General features: G+C 46.3%; 1 protein-coding gene across 2 annotated transcripts in view; it reads right to left on the bottom strand.

Moving 5' to 3' along the window:
- COL6A3 (collagen type VI alpha 3 chain) overlaps positions 1-20648 on the bottom strand; it is a 53703-nt gene that overhangs the window by 15100 nt on the left and 17955 nt on the right. Inside the window, exons 7-35 of one of the 2 annotated variants that reach the window (XM_086465302.1) lie at positions 19293-19910; positions 17548-18147; positions 16333-16935; positions 15325-15927; positions 13357-13703; positions 12800-12878; positions 12301-12446; positions 10841-10933; positions 10355-10408; positions 9259-9330; positions 8278-8304; positions 8116-8160; positions 7956-8009; positions 7713-7775; positions 7283-7348; positions 6543-6596; positions 5881-5916; positions 5324-5386; positions 4950-5012; positions 4184-4246; positions 3457-3519; positions 2633-2683; positions 2079-2114; positions 1920-1982; positions 1722-1784; positions 1043-1075; positions 900-936; positions 784-795; positions 128-621 (exon numbers count right to left, since the gene is read on the bottom strand). In XM_086465302.1, the coding sequence (XP_086321428.1) occupies positions 128-621; positions 784-795; positions 900-936; positions 1043-1075; positions 1722-1784; positions 1920-1982; positions 2079-2114; positions 2633-2683; positions 3457-3519; positions 4184-4246; positions 4950-5012; positions 5324-5386; positions 5881-5916; positions 6543-6596; positions 7283-7348; positions 7713-7775; positions 7956-8009; positions 8116-8160; positions 8278-8304; positions 9259-9330; positions 10355-10408; positions 10841-10933; positions 12301-12446; positions 12800-12878; positions 13357-13703; positions 15325-15927; positions 16333-16935; positions 17548-18147; positions 19293-19910 (4601 nt within the window). Of the gene's footprint in view, positions 1-127; positions 622-783; positions 796-899; positions 937-1042; positions 1076-1721; positions 1785-1919; positions 1983-2078; positions 2115-2632; positions 2684-3456; positions 3520-4183; positions 4247-4949; positions 5013-5323; positions 5387-5880; positions 5917-6542; positions 6597-7282; positions 7349-7712; positions 7776-7955; positions 8010-8115; positions 8161-8277; positions 8305-9258; positions 9331-10354; positions 10409-10840; positions 10934-12300; positions 12447-12799; positions 12879-13356; positions 13704-15324; positions 15928-16332; positions 16936-17547; positions 18148-19292; positions 19914-20648 lie in introns of both variants that reach the window. The other variant, XM_086465303.1, reaches the window with a different exon arrangement.

The following is a 20648-nucleotide window of genomic DNA, read 5'->3' as shown; positions in this document are numbered from 1 at the left end:
TAGACGTGCTGGATGAGTTTGGCCAGCAATGCTTTCTCAATGCTAAGCACTTGAAAGGCCTGTGGAAGCCAACCACTGCCTGTAGGAGAGGTCATCAGCAGAAAATGAAAGGGTGAATGACACCAACCTCCAGAGCTCTGGTGAGAACTGGGTCCTGCCTGCTGGTGAGGAACACAGGCATGACCCCAGCGTCGTAGAGTTTCAGCACGGCATCGTTGAGCTGTGGGGAGGCTCTTGTGTCCCCATTGCTGAAAAAGACAGCCACCTTCCTCATAAGGAAGCCACTTCGGGCACGCTTGAAGGTGTTCCTGGCCACGAAGGACATGGCAGTCTCCAGGCTGTGTGGCTTCGTGGTCAGGGTTGCCTGGAAGTTTTGGATCTGCTGGAGGAGGCTTGATTTCTTCCTGGAATCAGCAAAGCGGATCTCTGTGGTAACCTCGTTGTTGTAGGTGACCAGAGCCACCCGGGCACCCCGAGGACAGTTGCTTTCAGCGATGGTTAAGTTGTTGACCACTCTGAGCACAGTTTGCTTCATCCTGTTGAAAACATCCCTCACAACACCCGCGGAGGTGTCGATAGCGAAGGCCAGCTCAGTTGGGAAGACAGGGCACTCCTTGGGACCTGCCGGAAACATGCATTGGGAACAAATAGTGCCCCAAATAGTTGGCAGTGTGCAAGGACCATGTCCTTGGCGGGGGTAAAACATTCATACCACGTACGTGGGGAGAGCAACAGTTCTGGCACACAGACACATTGGGGTTTAAAGAACTGAAGGTGACTTACCATAGCAGCAAGCTGTGGAAAAGATGAGGAAAAAAAGTAGTTTAGTCGGTGCCATTTGTGTAACATGGGCATATAAGAGTAGAGACAGGGAATTAGCAAAGCATTGATGTACTCACGGCATTTGTCTTTGATGTTCCGCACAAGTGCACATTGCTTTAGAAAATAAAATGAAAGAGAGGGAGAAGGTGGAAAAAAGAGATATATGACACAGCCAACCAAATATTGTTTCAAAACAAGAGAGAAAAGATGTCACACTTACATCTCTGGATTCTCCTTTATCACCTTTAAGTCCCTGTTTAAAAAATAAAGAAAAATTGAGTGCAATGTATATTTTTGGGGTGCCCCACGAGCCCCATTGGAACAACTATTTAACCATGGTCATGTGCAACATAAGGGAAAACCTGCCTGTTTTCAGTTGTGTTTCCAGCATCAGGGGGAATTGTTTTCCTGTGTGAGAAGTAAACCTAGCTGAGGCCAAACCCAAAAGGGACATTTACGATGCCTGAGGTTCATGTGTGAAGCAAGCCAAGTCACCTTGGCCTTTCTAGGGTGCTCTGTGCCAGTCAGATTTGGTCACGGACCGTATGCTGTGTGGGGTGATAAATGACAAAGAGCTGAGAACTTCCTAGAAGGAGCTGTAAGTGGCTTATTGCCATGGAGAAATCATAGTGCCTGACAAGAACCTGCCTCTTGCTTTTTCTTCCTGCTGTGCATTATGGTTTGAAGATGGGAAGATATTATCAATGATAAACAGCTAGTTAAGAATTTATAGACACACATCCAAGACAAATAAAGAGGATTTTGCCCAACTTCAAATCAGCAGGATTTGAATCAACCCCTGTTACCAATAGGGACCACCATGTTTCTCAGAAGAGCACTCAGGAGTCTCTCCAGGGAGGTAAGCCAGAGGCTCCATCAGCAATGCAATGAACACTTACAGATGGCCCAGGGTATCCAACCTCTCCTTTCTGACCAGGTGTCCCAGGATCTCCTGCATTTCCCTAGAGAGAGAGAGCAGAGAAGTCCTCTCCATGAACATCTGCCCAGGAGCATGGGTCAACACGTGGGGGAAAAGATGTGTAGATCTTTCAGGCCATTCATGCAGAATGGAAAAATTGTGTCATGGTCCAACTTACTCTGCGGCCTCTGTTTCCTTTAGGGCCAGGGCCTCCAGCACCACCACGGTCACCAGGTCCACCCTTGTTGGGGAAAAACACAAACGGTAGCTCTAAATCTGCTCAAGACCATAGGTAATGGCTACATTGCTTGGAAAATGCTCATGGGCTGCACCATACCTTGGGCCCCGGGTGGCCTATGAAGCCGCGTTCTCCCTGAAACAACATAAAGTTTTATTTGAATATGTTTTAGAAAATTAATCTGATTCTGCAGGCAGATCTGTAACAACTGAAGGAATTAAACGACAGAGGGAAAAGAGAGAGGCTGCAAATTCATTTTGCAATTCTGTTCCTCATATGATTAAGAAAAAGAAAATAGCCACTCTTTTTAAGGTCTGGTTGCTTCTCCAAGGCTAATTCAAACTGTAGAGGAGCTGTCAGAGATGCTGACACATTGTTTTCAAAGTCCCGCAGACATTCATATGGCTAAAAGGTACAAAACCATTATGCTTCCTCCTTGGAGAAGCTGATTTACGCAGGCAAAACCAAGGCAAAAGCAGAGGGGAAAGGTTTGAAGAGTCTTGCCTGGTTTTCTCACCAGGGCTGATTTTTGTTCCTGTACATATCTGACTTCACCCAGGCTCTGCCCTCGCCCATCTGCACTGGAGACCTTGGCTACTTCCTTGTCCTGGGTAACTCATATTGGTAGACAGGCATGCTGAGTCTATACCTACCTTTCTGCCTGTAGGACCTGGGCCACCAATTCCATCTCGTCCATCATCACCCTAAAATTGGAAAGCCAAAGTCATTAATATGCAGTCATATGTGAATACCTTAAACATCACAGATCCAGCAACATCAATAGAAAGACCCCACTGATGCCACAGGCCATTGAGAAGTCCTTCTATAGATGAAATTATTGCAATTAAAAAAAGCAGAAAAAGATGTTGCCAAAACTACAAATCTGGAATAAAGCCTGCTTGGCATACACATATAATGTGTAAAACACAGGCAGAAGTCAGCAGTGAGGAGCAGGTTAGGAGCTCAGTCGATGCTAGGGGTATATATACTTACAGTTCTCTCTGATGCAAGCTTGTCCTCCCTTGCTTTGCACAAACCATTTTTTCCTCAGTTGGCTCCTCATTATACAGAGTAATGAGAATCAGGCCCCATGAAAGCTCTCACCTGGTCCATATGTCCTTTTCATACCTTGGACTAACCACGGGGTCAGGTAGGGGTGTCTACCCAAGCCTCATGCAATGAGCTGGGACAAGGCCAAGCAACTCTGGATAGCCTCTGCTCTGTGGACTGATCTCTGAGATGTTAAAAGTCACTTTTCAAGTGACTATAGTTCACCTCCTCAAAGGGACTATCGTTACCAATTCTGCCCATGCCAGCTGAAGACATAAAGCTGATTTCCCTCTCTTGTATTGTACTATGGGGGACGCAAAGTCCACAGGGTAGCTAAACCCTCTGCTAAAAAGGGCTATGGCCCATTTGCCACAGGAGAGGGTTTAGCCCAGCATCCTTAAAGATATAAGTGCATGGCCACACTTACCATCTCTCCTCGTGGGCCCTGCTGTCCATTTGGCCCTTTGGGTCCAGGATTTCCAGGCTCACCCTGAAAACAGGAGCATCTGTCAAAGCATGTGCTGAAACTCCCAGCAGCTCTGGGCCTTTCCCACCCCATCAGCACTGGTTTCTTTACATAGACCAGTCTGCAGTGGTCCTTGCAGCAGGAAGTCATGACTGGACCTACAAGGCCAGCAATGCAGCAAAATGCTTGCTCTTTAGTGGGACCTTTAGTGATTTCAGAAAAGCTGAGTAATGGGAAATGGGAGACTGGCCAGCTCTCACCACAGGATAGTGTTTGCTTTTTATGAACAGTGCAACAATAAAAGCTCCCAAGCTCTGGGGATTTTGCAAAAGGACAGTGGAGCAGCCATGAAAATAGATGTGTGAATCTGGAGAGAGAAAACCATACGGAGGGTGTGGAGAGATCCAGCACAACCACCTTCCCATGTGGGCATTGGCTGAGAATCTGCCCTGGAAAATTACTTGGGGATCTCAGCTACTCAATTACTTTTGCCTCTCTGTTCAATGAAACGGGAGCCTAATGAAACAACCAGAGCATAGACCTTGCTCTACTCCACACTGCAAGCCAGTGAAAATGAGCTAATTTCACTCCAAGAAGTCAATCTCAAGTATTTTTTTAAGCTCACTCTTATCCAGAAATTTTTCATTGCTGTTTTAGTGGCTGATGCCCAATGCTCATGAAGATGTACCTTTTGTCCCAGGGGACCAATCCTTCCCCGCTCTCCTGGGGTTCCTGGTGGTCCACCACCGGCCTGGAACAGAAACAGGGAGAGGCATGTTGGCAATGTATCAAGAAAACTGGGTGCCAGAAACTAGGGAATAGATTGGCCACAGAAATCATGTGTGAACTACTAGGGCTGGTGCTTCTCAAAACACCTTAGGAAATTCGTAAGTCTAATTCATGGTCAGCCAGAGCTGAAGGACCAAGTCAGTTTAACACAAATGTCAGCAGAAACTTATATTGTCCCTAGAGAACCCCCCTGGGAAAGGTGTAAGCAGGGAGGGGCAAAGTCCTGCTCGGGGTGGGGAAACGCAAGATGTGTCTAGCTTTATGCTCTTGAGTCTTGCTGGGGTATGGAGCAGGAGGGAGAAATAAAGGCATGGGGGGCCCACAGCAAGCACTGTGCTCTGGCTTCAGACATTGAAACATCATGGAGGATGCCCTGCCAGTCACTCAGGGATGTTCTTTAACCATAATGGGCCAAACGCTGAAGTCCTGACCTCTTTGTTGTTGCTTTTAACACTTTCTCTCCTGTAACTCTTGATCAAGAAATCTTTAGCATAAGTTGAGAGGAGAATCATACTGAAAGAGTGTGTTATAAGAAAGTGAACCAGAATTGGAGCCCTAGGAGGTGGGGGGATGGAAAGACACATCGGCTACATCTTATTAGCTCAGCAAGATGTTCTTGCTGAGCATAGTTGGGTCAATGGCTGAGAAGCAGCAGAAGTCTTTACCCTGGGTCCAGGAATGCCCGGCTCTCCTCTTATGCCTGGCGTGCCAAGCTGGCCGGGTGGACCCTGCGCAGGGAGAAAAGAGAGACTGTGTCAACACACATGGGGGCAAAAACACACCAGTACTACACAAGATTGCAGGGGAAACCAAATGCTACAGCGCTCAAGAGGTGGTGTTCAAATACATCACACCTTGGGTGATTTAAATGCAATGGCAGGCTTTACGTCCCGGGTCAGGACAGCCAGGCCACAGCACACTCGAAAACACCTAAATTCCAAAAGTCCTCACTGCTAAGACTCTTTGAGGAAGTGGTTGTGGTGAAATAACATGACAACATCATGAGGTAAGACATTTACTTTGCTGTAAGCTCACTGACCTGTGGTCCTCTCATGCCTTGCTCTCCATCTGGTCCTGATTGACCGAGTGAGCCCTTGGTACCCTTGAAGTGCAAAATAGGACAAGGCAGGTTACAATGAGGGGATGTGGTCAACATGATGGGGAGTGAAAGGAGATCTCAGGGCATTTACATCTGCATAAAGAGCAGGGAAGAACAGTTGTTTAGGGTTTTTTTTTGGCAGAGTATTGTCATAGCAGAGAATGAGCACAGAACTGGCAGGGTAATCAATGGGCATCAATCTCCTTTACGCTTTGGCCCCATTATACTGCTTCAGCAGCACAGGGAGACAAAACATCTAACCAGTGAATGCTGCAGAGGACGAGCAGCCCCAGGTGCATGGATGGCTGGTTTTGTACTGAGTCCAGTGAGCAGCATACAGGGAGATGAGCCTGAGGAAGAGGAGGGAAATTTGGAGGAGGCAGAGAGGAAGAAGCAAAGCCTGAATGTCTCTTCTCTTGGCACATCTCTCTGGGTGCTGCGGCTGCCTGGCCAGTGGAGTGGCAGGAGCCCCAGGTGTCGTCCCCGTCACCACTTACCTTAACACCTATCAGTCCCCTTCGTCCTGTCATACCCTGTGAATTAAGAAATTATGAGACTTGGTACACAAATATGTAAACACAAGTTTCTCTATTTCTTTCAGATCCATGTATCACTGCTTCTTAGTCCAAAATTACATTTGAGTAGTTTAAACTGCTAGGGAGAGTGGGAGAGAGAAATCCACATGATCAGATCTCTTAAATCAATCTTTGACATGTTTTCTTCTTCCTTGCATTCGCCAACCCTTTACTACATAGGTGAGTTGCTTCCTCATGTATGCAGGACCATGCCGCAGTCCCTGGGCCACGTGCAGCAGGGAATGCATCCCCAGATGTGCCAGCTACACCAGCTCCAGTTTGGTTTTGCCTTTTAAAAATGAGCAGCCAAATGCAGATACATATGCCAGAATAAATCAGGTGTAGCTCCTCTGCTCTGAGCACTGAGTTACTTGCATGGGAATAAATTCAGGATTAGACCTTTAAAGTCTATATAAGCCAGCAAACCACCAGGCATTTTCCTTTTGATTTTTTTGGGGGTTTGTTGGGTTTTTTTTAAGCTTGAAGTCCTGATGATGTGAAACAAAATACATGGGAAGGCAGGGGGGAAAATGTTACTGTCAATCTAAGCTCAGCCTCTGCTGAGTGTGGGTCTGGCAACTCACCTTTCTCCCAACTCCACCATCTTGGCCGATCAGCCCCGCTGGTCCTGTCTCTCCCTAAGGGAAAAGCAAAACTCAAATGAGAGCTCTGAAAGAAGCAGGCACTGGAAAAATAAATTAAATTTTCAAAAAATTGGTCCTTTCATGCTCTCACACAAATTACTTGATATTCTCCCATCAGTAGAAATCCTTCTAACAACTCACAAAGACTTTCTATCAAGTTTCTGAGCTAGCACAAGCCGACATTCCCATTCTTTAGCAGAAGGCTTCTGACATTTTAAGAGGCATTTTTATTCTGAGTTGATATGAAAACAAATGGGTTCTGAAATTTTCCAAGGAGCACATGGGTTTTTTTCCAAAGGTTTCAGGTGAATCAGGACTTCCAGATTTGGCATAATCTAAACAGCTCCCTGCTTTTGTGCATGACCCACAATAACATATGAAGTTAATTTCCAAGTACAAAGTCATTTTCAATGACAATATCCTAAAAGGCATTGTAAAATAATAATAATTTTTTTTTAAATTGTTTTATTACACAAAACATCTTCTAAACTGATGTCTTCCCAGAGAAAGTTTTGGATGCATACCAACAACATTTTCTAGTGGAAAAATGTTCCATCTGACAAGGCATGGTGAGTTTAAGAAACCTGCACCTCCTTGGCAGCATCCTTTTTTCTTACTTTCTCTGTCCCATCCTATTGTAAAAAACAAAAAACAACAAAAGACAACAAAGAAACTTTTACCATTGGTCCAATTTCGCCCTTTTGGCCTCTGGGTCCCCGTTGAGTATTATCAGCTCCTGAATCTCCCTGAAAGAAATAGAGCAATGAGAAACATCTGTATAACTGGGACATGAAAATCAAACATCATAGACTGCTCTGCTATAGCTCAGAACCAACATTTCTTTTCTTTTTTTTTTCTTTTTTGACTGAATTTTCAGACAGACACAGCTTTTCAACTGAGAAATAATAACATTGAAGAAGAGGAGGAAGGGGAATTTTAATATAATGAAACAGTAATTGACAGGTTGGTATTGAGAGGCATGTCATCTCCGAGTCCTTGCTCTGTCACTGTCAAGCAGCATTTAATAAGCTTGAGCACATGCTTGCTGATGACCCTCAGGACTGCTGGAAAGTAGGTGAAAAACCAAGAAGATGCCTTAGCAATATTTACCGGGTCTCCACGGAGCCCACGGTCACCTCGTTCTCCTCTTTCACCTTTAACTCCCTTATCACCCTGCAGGAAGAGATGGAGAGTTAGTGAGAGTAGTCCTTGCCAGCTGAAAGCCTCTACTCTTGTGCACCTCTGCCAGGGTCCTCAGCCCCGAGGCGAACGTGTTGTCTTTTCACCCTCCCCTGGCTCAAATCCACCTTTTCACCATCATCTAGCCCCATCATAAACATGACAAAAGCCTACCCTCCTGCCGGAGTATCCCTTCTCTCCAGAGGAGCCAGGCAAACCCTTGTCTCCCTAAAAAATGAAAATATTTTTGAATATTTGCCGCTTTCATGATGCTTTTTAGATGCTTCATCTAAAGCAGATCATTATAAAGAGAAATGCAATTAAAATCACTGACCTCTTCTCCATCAATGCCATCCAGGCCCATTTCTCCCAGTTCACCCTGCAGAAGAGAGGCAAGGGGCAAATTCTCACTGAGGGAAAGGGGAATCGGGAGGCGGACACTGATGTGTCCATGTGCTCACGCTCACTGCCATGGCATGAGGAAATAGCTCCATACCTTCTCTCCTGGGAATCCCCGAGAACCCTAAAGAGATCAGAAAAGAGCGTTACTCTGGTTTTGCCCAGTTCTTTCCCATGGGAAGTGGTGGGGAAAGGGGACCTATGCTTGGTGGCAGACCCAGAGCCAAGACCAGGGCAGGACAGCCAGGGCTTGCTGCACCAGGGTTCCACTGTCCCTTATTTCTCTTATGCCAATCTTCTTCTTCAGCTGCCTCCTCAACATTCACACCAAGATAAAATCCATGCATCACGGGGTTTAGCCAGCTGGTCCAACAAAATAACTTACTCCTTAGCCACAATAGTTTCTCCACTGACATTCTTTTCTCCCTGCATCCATTTTTATATTAATCCAGATCCAGTCTCGGTGCCTTTGTCCAAGGCTGGACAGCTTTTTAAAGAGACTCAGTATCTCAGCTGCAGCTAACAGGTTGGTTCACACACTCCTCTGCTCCCTGCCAGAGGACCCTGTGGTCAGAGCAAGTGGTAGGAAGTATCCCCTTAATATTGCTGAATATTTACCATAAATATTATATATTTCACCACCTTTTCTGGCTTGTGATGTGGCTGCTGTCCTGAAACATTTGCTCCTTCCTCTTCAAAGCAGCAGCCATGGCTCACTTTTCTCCCTCCTCCCCAACAGCAGATTTCCATCCACATGTAAATGGGCCAAGACACGCACACACCACTTCTTGGTGTTAAGAACAAATCCATCTTTTCTCGCATCTTTCTCCTAGAGCCAGACTGCAGAAAATATATCAGCCTTGTCTGCAGATTGAGCCTGGGTCACTGGGCTGCATTTCATAGCAATGCTAAAGCCATGACACCTGCTGAAAGCCTTGGTTCTTGGCCAGGTGGACACCACCACTTGAGTGGACTTGGCGGCTGCTGAGTGACATCCTAAAGCAGCAGGAGTTGCCCTCAGTGGAGTCCCACCAGCCAGACTCTGCGACTGCTTTGTGCAGGCTCCTTCCGCACATACCTTGGTTCCTCTGTGCCCAGGGCATCCTTGGAAACCCTGCGTCCCGTTCACACCTGGTGGTCCACGCTCACCCTGTTGCATGGAGGGGAAAATACAATGGTCAGGGTTTGCCTGCTAAGCGTGTTTCTTCAGCTAACTGCATGCATCAGCAAGTGCAGGAGGTGGATTTGAAGCACAGGAGCAAATGGAGCATCAGGTTTTAAAGATGAATGCCCAGCCACCACACCATCTCCTGCCCACAACCTTCCTCATGCAGAGACCAACTGCAAGTCTTCATCACTGAGAGAGAAACATCCTTCCCAAACCCTCACCCATGCATAGCTTTATAAAACGTTTCCTTTGAAAATAAAATGACAAGATGACACCCTCAGAGCTCTGCATAGATGTCTAATCCCATCCTGACCTTAAAGCCCCAGGAAAACATTGCATTGCACGTGATACCTGACAGCAGCATTTGGCCCCTGCCTGCGCTATTGGAAAAGCAATGAGCACCACCAGCCCCTTGGCCTCGGCTGCACTTCCCGGGCGTGATGTGTGGGGAGTTGTTTATTCCACGGGTGACATGGGATTCATGAAGTAAGAGTTTGGATGAAACAGTAAGAAGTCATGGGATTCATGTTGTCTGTCACTGTGATGGATAGAAACATCCCTTCTTGGTCCCATTCTTGGACTAACTCAAAACTTTCAGCTGCATTTGATATGGATAACTTTGGCATAGGCTGCAGCTTTAAGGAGGCTGGGGATTTTATTGTGTTCATAATCACCCTGCCCTGCTCACAGGAATTTGGGACAAGCTGCAGACATTCCCACCTGCCTTGGAGGAATTGCACAGAGCTGGGTCACATCAATTAACTGGAGTTATTCCCCACGCCTTCTCCAGCTCTCAAGGAGCTCCTTACTGACCTTCTTCCAGGAGCAGCTGGGACCAGCAACTCAGGTCATCAGGTGGGGGAAACACAAAGTTCTACTTGCTCTCTTTTTTAATCCATGCCCACATCCTCAGCAGAAAATATGTAGTGAAAAAGCCTCCAAATGCTTCACTATGGTGAGGTCCCTTATTTGAGTAGTACCATGCAGCACAGGGGCAATCACTCACCGGTCCTCCTTCATCACCAGGATAGCCTCCGTAGCCAAGATCACCCGTGGCACCCTAGAAGAAAACAGAGAGGATTTTGCATTTCTTTCATAGTTCTGTGATCTCCTTCTAAATTGATATTCAAGATTTCCCTAGATTTGCACAAAGCAGCTGCTTGGGCATCTGTGGAAACAAGTTAATGAGAGAAACCATCTCCTTTTGACATCCCTCAATTGTTGCACAAGACACTTCACCCCATCCTTCCAACCACTTATCCCTGCCCTCTTGGTTGTTTCACAACACAGAGGCTGTGAGGAAAGAGAAGAGCAGCTCTCAACCACTGTGCATGGCCCAGGGCCAGTTTTAAAGTGGGGGGTAAGCGGGGATGACCTCCCTCTTAGCATCACCCATTACAATGTGTGCAGCCTGCACGTCACCCAACCATCACCACTGTGGTGGACACTGACCTTGCACAGGGACCCTTCATCCCCAGATGAAGTGACCTACCTTCGGTCCTATGGGGCCTGGCACACCTCTGTCCCCTCTCTGCCCTGAGCACTTGCATGGGACCTTGCAGCATGTCCTCTCTGCGATGTTGTCCTGCAGCAAAATGCACAATGCAATAGGAAGGTGTTAGAAACCTGGCAGAGCACCAACACCACAACTCCTTCAAGCCCTCAAGTCTGTGCAATTGCTCCTGTGCCAAGCATAACATCGGTCCAGCAGCATTTTGGAGTCTCTCTGCCTTGAAACACCCATGACAGCAGGAGAAGAAGGGATGTGTTGACGGACTGGTTAGGAAGCAGCAGTCAACATTACCCTTTGGACATCAGAGGCAAGGGTTTAAATGGGAGCTGCGTGGGGCAGAAATCATAGAGAGCATTTAGTAGGAAATCAGTCCTCAGAGCGGTGCCTGTCACTGAAGAGAGCAATCTCTTCTCCAAAGAAACAAATCCAGGCTGTGGAACAGGCCATGAGAAAGCCGTTGCAGTGAGTAGGTCACCAACAACACACAGGCTGAGGGCTGAGAACACAGCAAAAGAGGAAAAATGAAAAAGAAAGAAAGATACGGATTCAGAGAAATCACAGGTTGGTTTTGCATCATCCAACAGAAAGAAAAAAAAATCATTTTCTTTGCCAAGTACGTTGCTGGCTGCAAACGTTTCCTGCCAGCTTTGCACATTTACATTTTGAAAGGATTTTCCTAGACAACTGAATTACTTGGAGATGGGCTCAAGATTAGCTCTTACCCCAAAAAACAAGGTTCATTCCTAAGTGGCTGCACTTCGATTTGCAGAGAAGGGTCTAGCAAGGTTACCACAGCGATCTGTGGTTAAGCCCAATCTTATTAAATTTACTGGAAAAGGACCTTAATGATGCTGGTAGCAGATGTGAAGTTGAGAGGAACTGGACATACTGAGGTTATAGCAAATTACCTCAACAAACTTGAGAGGGACTGCATAGATGGGAGGGAAGTAAATCTGTAAAGAGGAAAAGATAACTCCTTCACTTGTTAAAATTTTGTCTGAAATACAGGCAGTGTGTCAACTTGGGGAAAGAAACCTAGAAAGCAGTGCTTCTGCAAGAGATTTAGCACTGACAAGGCATGACAGTGCATTACCCGTAAGGTTAAAAAAAATAAATATATATATATAGGTGAAGGGTGGGCTTTCTGGCATGGCACCTTTTAATGGCACTTTATCCCATCCCATGTGACTTAATCCCATGCTTTGTAGCCTCAGCTGGAGTAGGGCTTCTCCAGGAGTGGTACGAGACCAGGCAGTGCCACGATCTGCTCTTAACTTTATTCACTGTGGCATCTGTAAAAAAAGCTGACATGAAGTAGGGAGGGGAGAGGACTAGAGCCAAGAGGGTGTAATTCAGCCACAGTGCAGCCCCACAGGAGATCCAGCCATTGGCTTTCCTCCAGCATTACAAGGCAACGCTGCCTGTGCCAAGTTACTTACGAGCTGCTCTGCCAGCTCGAAATCCAAGTCCAGCAGATTAACTCTGAGTGGTCTGTTGTAGGTGAATCCACGACCAAACTCCAGCTGCATCACTTTGTCAAAATTGCTCACTTGATCCAGCCCGACGAAGATGAGAGCATTGATACCTGGAGGAGGGGGGGGAAGCAAAAGGGGCTGTGTGATGGGGTGAGGTGCTCTGCAGAGCCTGCACACCCTCCCCTGTAAGGACGGGTCATTATCCACCTCTTCAATTGCAAACGGAGCTTATTCAATCGAGAACAAGCATCTTCAAGCACATTCAGTGCACTACCCACAGGCTTAGGTGCCAGCAGGCAGTTAATATCGCAGGAAGGCAATGAAGAACAGCAAGTGCATGTAGAAATCATGAAATATTTATTCATTACTATCAAAATCTGGTGGAATCATGAGAAACGGTGGTAAAATGGGCCACATGTTAACGTGGATGGTAATCACTGCCTTGAAGAGTAAAAAAAGTTACCTTCTGTATGCAAAGCAGTTGAAGCAGCCTCCAGCTCATCTATTGAGTCATCTGCACCATCAGTAAAATGGATTATGACCTGGGAGAGAAAAAAATTTATGTGAGGACCCAGAATGTTTCAGTTACAAAACACAATCAATGTGCAACCTGAAGGACCTTCTTCCAAGGGATGTTTCATCTGAGGGGCAATGGCCCTTTCCAGGCCATGAAGCTTTGCATTTCTGTGTCAGGTTTCTGTACATTGTATCATGCAAGTGTTTTTTGCTAAAGCATGAACAAGGAACTATCTGGAAAGCAATAGTTCGCAGCCAAGTGATGCTCATGGGTACTGGCTGCAACAGATGCTCAGCAATTGTCAGGACAGGACCTTGACAATGCAAGGAGAGTGCGGGAAATGAGTAGGGCTTATGTGACCAAATTTATTATGAATAAATTTATTTATTCAATGAATAATTTTTAAAATTTATAATGAATTTACAGTTGCTTTACAAACTGAAATATATCAGAAGTCAGCTTATCTGGCCAACACCATCCCAGTGGCCTGGAGTTTGACTTACCTTGGTGTTGCTGGAAGGCGCGGCTCTGAATTTGTTCAGGTAGGACTTCAGCGTATCCGCTGTGAGAAAATAGGGACCACGGGTACGCATGCCCTGAAACCTCTCAAAGAGCTCAGGCTGGTACTCAGAGAAGTCCAGTCCCTCCACAGCTCCCCCCCGAGCCTGGGCCAGGATGGCTACCCTGACATTGGGTGCCTGGTTGCCGGTGCAGCTGATCTTCTGCATCTGTGTTATTCTGTTCAGCACAGACTCAACTCTGGACTCCAGAGCTCTCTGGGAATTGAATATATTTTGGCCAGGCCCAACATCCGTGACATCGAAGCCAAGTATCACATCTAAGTCACAATCTGAAAGAGAAACACAGAAAGAGAAGAGAGCATCACCATTGAGCAATACCACAATTGCTTTTCAGGTAATGACTTTCCTAATTATTCTGTTAGTCATTAGAGAAGACATTCTCTGCATCAAGAACTGCCACCATTTGATACAGAATTGCCTTCTATTTCCTTTCATCATAGCAATGATAACCTGGGAAAATCTGCTTTTTTTTTTTTTTTTTTTTTTTTTTTTGCTGTGCAATTGTTGCACAACATTGGGAGGAGATGACTAAACCAAGTCCAACAGAAATTTGCATTTTCATCACGCAGCCAAGACTCCTGCTTTCTCTCCACTGCGTGAAGACCTGCTGCCTATGATCAAAGTGACCAACCTCCAGTCACGGGGATTTAGAGGGATGTGACAACCAGGCGACTGATGTCAAGTCCCTGAAAGGTGTGGCTAGGATTTATATGGGATAGCTGGGAATTAGGGCAGAAAGAGGCATTGAAGTTGCTCAGCCCGAGCTAACGAGCCTTTTTGCAGGAATATTTAGCATGGACTGTGGAGCCACCCTGCAGCCATCAAGCTGCCTGTTGGTCTGGAGCACAGAGAAATCAGGTTGCTGGATGCCTTTCACTTGGTTTTAACGTCTCCTGCACCTATGTAGGCTTTCAAACAGGGAGGTGTTTGAATTCTCTTTGATACTAATCACACTGGTGCTACACTTGGGAAGCACTCATGGTTACCACCAGCAGCAGTTTGTTTTTCCCTGCGCTCAGTTTTTCATCTCGGCCATAGCTCCTGCTCAGCTCAGGGCTGCTGTGGCTCTCCTTCAGCTTCTCCAGAGGTTTGGGAGATGCCTCTGTTCAAAAGCCAGACAGTTGAGCCACGGTCAGTTGTGCTGGGAGTGGGACTTGCCATACCATAGTAAGTGAAACCAGCTGCTGGCAGTCTGGTCTGACAGCAATACCAGCTTTCTTACTCAATTCTTCTTGCTTGGCTTCTGATGTAGCCAAATCATGGGATTCCTTCTTACAGGCACTTTTACCCTAAACTACAACCACTCATGCCTTAGCTTTTTCTCATATATGTGTCACGAGGTGAAGAGGGCAGCCTGGATGATCTGACAAGAGAAGTTCTGATTTCCAGCACACCATGAATGACGGACTGAATAGCCAAGAAGTCCAATTGGCTTGTAATAAACACAGTAAGCAAAACTAGGACCATCACTTTTCATTTTGGCACTAAACAAGATGCCAACATGATACTGGCATCATGTCCCTACACATCTGGAGAGGGAGGTAGTGAGACTTATTCCAAAGGCAGCTAAATAAAGGAGCCCCTCCAATGTGGTGGTAGAAGTCTAGTGATTTAGTGCCTGACTATCATATCTGAAATTATTCCACCATGATGGCACCTCTGTGGTGATGGTACACTAGTTGATCACGTGCTGAAGCACACAAACAGGCAGCTCTTGTACCAAAGGTTTGCAGCCTACCACCATGCTCATGAAGAAGGTCTGAGCCCATGCTGCACTTCAGGCTATAGGCAAAGCACAAGAGCAGGCTGGACAAGTTCATCAAAACTTGTTGGATATTAAAACCCACCCTCTGAAATGACCTGAGCACAATATGAAAGGATTGCACTTACCTCTTGTAATGTCTGTTGTCCCTGGGCACAATTTCTCCTCCATAGCAGCTTCCAGTGTAACCAGAACCTGCTCATTCAGCTCAGACAGCTCCTGGGCTGTGGACGCTCTGAAACTCGTGGCACTCTCACTGGCCAGCCTGCTGACTTCCTTCAGGTCGATGTTTCTCACACCGACCGCAAATACCTTGACACCTTTCTGCGCAATTTCTGAGGAGGCACTCGGCCCGTCATCCGAGGACTTCCCACCTGTGACAATGAAGGCAATCTGGGGCACCCTCTGGTCGATTCGGCTGCCGGCTTCCTTCACAAAGTGTTTTGCCTGGATATGCTTGATGGCTGCACCTGTGTTTGCCACTAGGCCACCTTTGTAGATGACTTTGTTGATGGCATCTAAAATCTGAGGTTTGGTGGAGTAGTCCTTGAGAAAAAACTCATCCGTGACATCTGAGTTGTACTGGGCCAGTCCTACCTGGATAGAGTCGCCATCTCTATAAATGGCATCCACCACAGAGTAAACAAACTGGAGAACTTCTTGGAAGTTGTCTCTCCCCAGATTGATGGAGCCATCCAGCAAAAACACAATGTCAGCCTGCTTTTTGCCTCCTAAAAAGATTACGAAGAAAACACAATTATTAATAATTATTTGAAACATCTATAATACTTAAGATGCTTAGTGCTTTGTGAAGTAGCATTGTATTTCTCTCTCCTTTCTGCAATTTTTGTTTCGTTGGTCTTTGGCGTGATTTTATAACCATACAAGAAGAAATGTTTTATACAACCCTTAGTACACTTCATACAACTTTACTTGTTTTTGTGATAGACACTGTCGTCTCATTGCAAATTTAATTCTATTCTTCCCTATGATCAACAAATCTTCAAAATGTTCTTTAAATCAATGCAACTAAAGGGTTTGGAATCAAAAAGCGTTATTATGGAATCATTTTCACGTTATACAAATTCTACCTGTGCTCTGTCCAGAAAAGTCTACAGGATGAATAGTAGTCTTACCAGGTCCTAAAATTCCAGGAGATTCTGTTGTAGGTATCGGAAGCTCTTCAAGAATACTTTGCACATTCTTTTCTAAAGTTGGGAGTCCTGTGAAGTCCTGTACCACAAGCACACGCTCAGGATCATTGGTTATGATCTGTAGCTGGTCCCTGTCCACATTTCTGGCTCCGACACCCAGAGGTTTAATGCTCGTTGAAGTGATTACATTAGCAGGCCTGTTCACATCATCCTGAGACCGGTCTCCAAGGATGATGACTAGATGCTGGGGCACTCCATCTTCTATCCTGCTCCCTGCAGATTTGATGAAGTAGTTCTTCACCACATAGTCTAGGGCCTTGCCAGCGTTCACGGGGGACCCTCCTCTAAGCCTCAAGCGGCGGATGGCTTGCAGGACGGCATTTTTGGACTTGTGGGTCTTCAGGTAGAACTCAGGAAAGACATTATTGCTGAACTGCACCACGCCGATTCGCACTTTGTTTGGCCCAACCTCCAGCTGCTGAACAATTCTGCTGATGAAATCCCGAATGTGAGCAAGCCCATCAGGCCTAACGCCATCAGAGCTGTCAATGAGGAAGACTATGTCCTTTTCATCACCAGAAATATCTGCAGGGAAGCAAAAAGAGAGGAAATTGTTTGTGTGACAAGTCTTTCCTTAGGCTTTGCTGGAGGATTTCTGTGCTATATGCTCTCTTGTGATGTAAAACTGCACAGCATATTTTAGCCAACTTTAGGCATGACGCTTCAAGGACCTTCTCCAAAAGGGCTTGTGTGCAAGTGTGCATGTATGTGTTAACAGTCTGCCTAATATTCAAAGCACTCATTACTCAGAGCCTTATCTGTTTCACTCATTAATACTCTTCTCTGGATTTGTCAATGTTTCCAGCTTCACTTTGCCCCAGATTTATGTCTCTTTCCTAGAGAGCTGCTAAGTGGGAACAGGCAATTGTATGCATTGTGGTGTTTGACTTGAAAATCAAAAAAGGTAACGTATTTAGGTACTTGACAGGAAAACCATAAGTTATGATGTATTTAGGTACTTGGTTAGAATTTCCACATATCTAAAAGTTTCCTTCTAAAACTGTACATCTGCTATATCTTTGCTTTTAACAAAGGAAAACCTCCGTTTATTGAGAAGGGATGGAAGGTTATTTACCTGTTTGAGAAACATTTACTTGAATAGCAACCCAGAGGCAGCCAGTGTTGACAGAGCCTTACCTACAGGGGGTTGCACATCTCCCAGCAGCCGTCTGATTTGGTCCCCAGTCAGGGTTTCAATAGGGGTCAGCAGCTTCTGCTCCAGGCTGGGCAGTTCTTGGAAGCTGGAAACTTGAAATACGTAATCAGGACTAAGGGAAATCTGTACTATCTCCTCAGGATCCACGTTCTTCGCTACCACCATAGGTGCCACCCCCACTTGTTTGACTTGAAGTGAGGGGTGCTCTAAGTCATCGTCAGACTTGCGGGAGGAGAGGATGACCAAAAACTGAGGGACACCCTCCTCTATGCGGCTTCCAGAGGGCCGGGTGAAGATGGTCTTTGCCACAAACTCAAGGGCTTCCCCCACGTTAACCTGCTGGCCACCCTGTGGCCGCAGCCGTCTTACAGCGCTCTGCACCTCGTCTTTAGTGGAGTGGGCATTGAGCAGGAACTCCACGTGGGGATGCTCGCTGAACTGGACCACCGAAATCCTGGTGGTGTCAAAGCCCACATCCAGGTTGTTCACTATCCTCTCAATGAGATCGCGGATGAGGTAGAACTCCTGGGCAGCATAGCGGGAGCCATCAACCATGAACACAACGTCCCTCTTCACACCCGCTGCAGGAAGGAAGGCAGCTGTCAGAAAATGCACCAGATATTGCTTATGGAGAGCAATTAAGCTCATTATCTACATCACTGGCCCATGCCTTTGGCCATGGGGAGGATGCTCGTTGTTTCATTGCCTGTGATGTCTCCTGGGAACTCCAGCAGGAAGCTGTGGGTTCAACACAAAGACAGGACCAATCTGCTAGGCACATCCCCAGGCAGTGCAAGAACAGCACCTTCCAGAGCAAAGGGAGCAAGCAGGAGCAGGGCCAACCTGTAACAGTAATTCCTTGTGGGATCTCCACCCAAGGAAACGTAGCCTGGTGATGCTGCTTTCTCAGGGCAGGTTGCCAGGCAGTCTGGGGTTGTTTCACACTCAGTACCACCCCTATTTCTTTGGCTTTGTCCTCTAAGAAGGCTTCTACCTTATTATTTTCTCAGCTTCTGCCTTCGCAGGATGACTTTTTGCTTCCTAATAAAATGTTTTCTGCAGTGGTAATTCAGGTCAGAGCCTGAATTATCACTGAATATCACACTGACCAATGGGGATGGAGGAAAGCAGTCTGTCTGTGAAGGGAAGGAACAGATAGAGTAGGATAGTGGACTTCAAATGGACTGATCTGGGGTGGGTACCCTTCATCCCACGCATACTCTGGCTGGATTTCATTCCAAACGAGACCAGAAATTGAAGATCTGATCCTTTTCCTGATGCCAGCTTCCGGTTTCCCTTCCCCCAGTGAATGAGCGTAGCGAATGTAAGACACATCAGCAGGTCTTACATTTAGCAGAAAGCTGACCTTGATTTATAGTGGTGTGAAGGTGTCCCTGTAGTATCTAAATGATGCAATTTCCATTCCAGGAGGAATAGCATGGACTTAAAATCCATCAACTTAAAATAAGAGCAAGGTCATAGCATTCACTTTGTGGGTCTTCCATGTAGATACAACATGGAACACCTTAGGGGACTGGGCTTAAAGGTGGCTTAGCTTAATTACACAGCTCCTACCAACCCTAAGTACATCAACAGTGAGACCAAGACGGACTTGGATTCTTAGCTGTGACCATCTTTGCTTTTCTCAGTTTGTGTTGCAACCATGATGTTACTAAACATCATATTTTGCCGCTGACTCTTGGTGCAGACACAAACTTCTTCTCACCTGGGCTGGGTGATGTAAAAACCAGATCAGGGGCAAGTGACTCTATCTCTTTCTTGGTCAGCCGGATAACTCTGTTCGAGACGACCTGTTGCACTGTATCCAGCTGGCTGAAGTCAGGCACAGAGATAGCAAAATCTGGGAGGAAGGAAATGGTCTGCAGCTCTGTGAGGTCAGCATTTCCAATCCCGATGCCAAAGGGCACTGTGCCACTCGTCTTCAGGACCACCGAGGGCCTTCTCACATCATCCTGGGACCGGTCAGCGGTCAGTAGAATCAGGAACTGCGGGACGCCCTCAGCTATCCTGCTGCCGCTCGACACCGTGAACACATTCTTGATGAGATAGTCAAGGGCTGCTCCAGTGTTCAGAGGAGACCCTCCCATTACCTTCAGCTCCTGGATGGCACTGATGAGGTCTGCTTTGTCTTCATGGGTGTCGAGTAAGAACTCTGGTTGTATGACGTTGCTGTACTGTGCGACGGCCACACGGACCTTGTCACGACCAATATCCAGGCTTTCAATGACTCTTTGGACAAAGGTCTTCAGTAGAGGAAAACCTCTTCTGACACCATCTGAGCCATCAATTAGAAACACCACATCCTTCTTCTCACCTCTCTCAACTACTGTTTGAGACAAGTAAGGGAAAGGGGGAATAAGTGAGATTCTCTTTTGCAGTTATTATTATTCTCCGCATACATTGAACAGAAGGAGTACAAAAGCTCAGGGAAGGGAAAGTGGGGTGTCAGGATGGGTGATTCAATTCCTTTGCCATCAGATGCAATTCCTGGCGAAGAGGCAGATGGGTGGATGTCGATGGAAGCTGCAGTGCAACATGTGCCATGCCTTACCCACCGAGTCATAGAATCATAGACTCATAGGAAATAGGGTACCAAGGGACTCTGGGTGCCATCTCCTACCTGAGGCTGGGAGAAGTCATCTGCTCCTAGGGGGACCAGGAAGCTGTCTTTGCAATATGCAACAGGAGTCTGGGGCATCAGGGATCTTTTGCTCCCAGAGAACACTGAGTTTCTGAATAAAATGGCATACTGCAGAAAGGGTGCTCACAGGGAGCCAGTGAAGAGAGGGAGAGAAAAGCTTTTCTGAGGCATCACTGAACTTAGAAATAAATAATCCTGCACATGCTCAGACAAGATAAGATTTTGTTGGAAAGGATATCCAATTGACAATGCTGAAATGCTTATCTAAAATGCTAGACACTGATTTCTTTTTTAAAAAAACTGACTTCAAGCACAAAAAAATGCTAATTGTGACCTAACATTTTTTTTTCAGAAAACTGAGACTGTGAAAAGTCGAAGATCAGAGAACTGTTGACGCATTCTGCTATTGACTAACAGAAT

This window comes from Leptosomus discolor, chromosome 5 (genome assembly GCF_034619465.1).
Source record: "Leptosomus discolor isolate bLepDis1 chromosome 5, bLepDis1.hap2, whole genome shotgun sequence".
Classification (NCBI taxonomy): Eukaryota; Metazoa; Chordata; class Aves; order Leptosomiformes; family Leptosomidae; genus Leptosomus; species Leptosomus discolor.
This window is presented reverse-complemented; position numbering and strand designations above follow the sequence as displayed.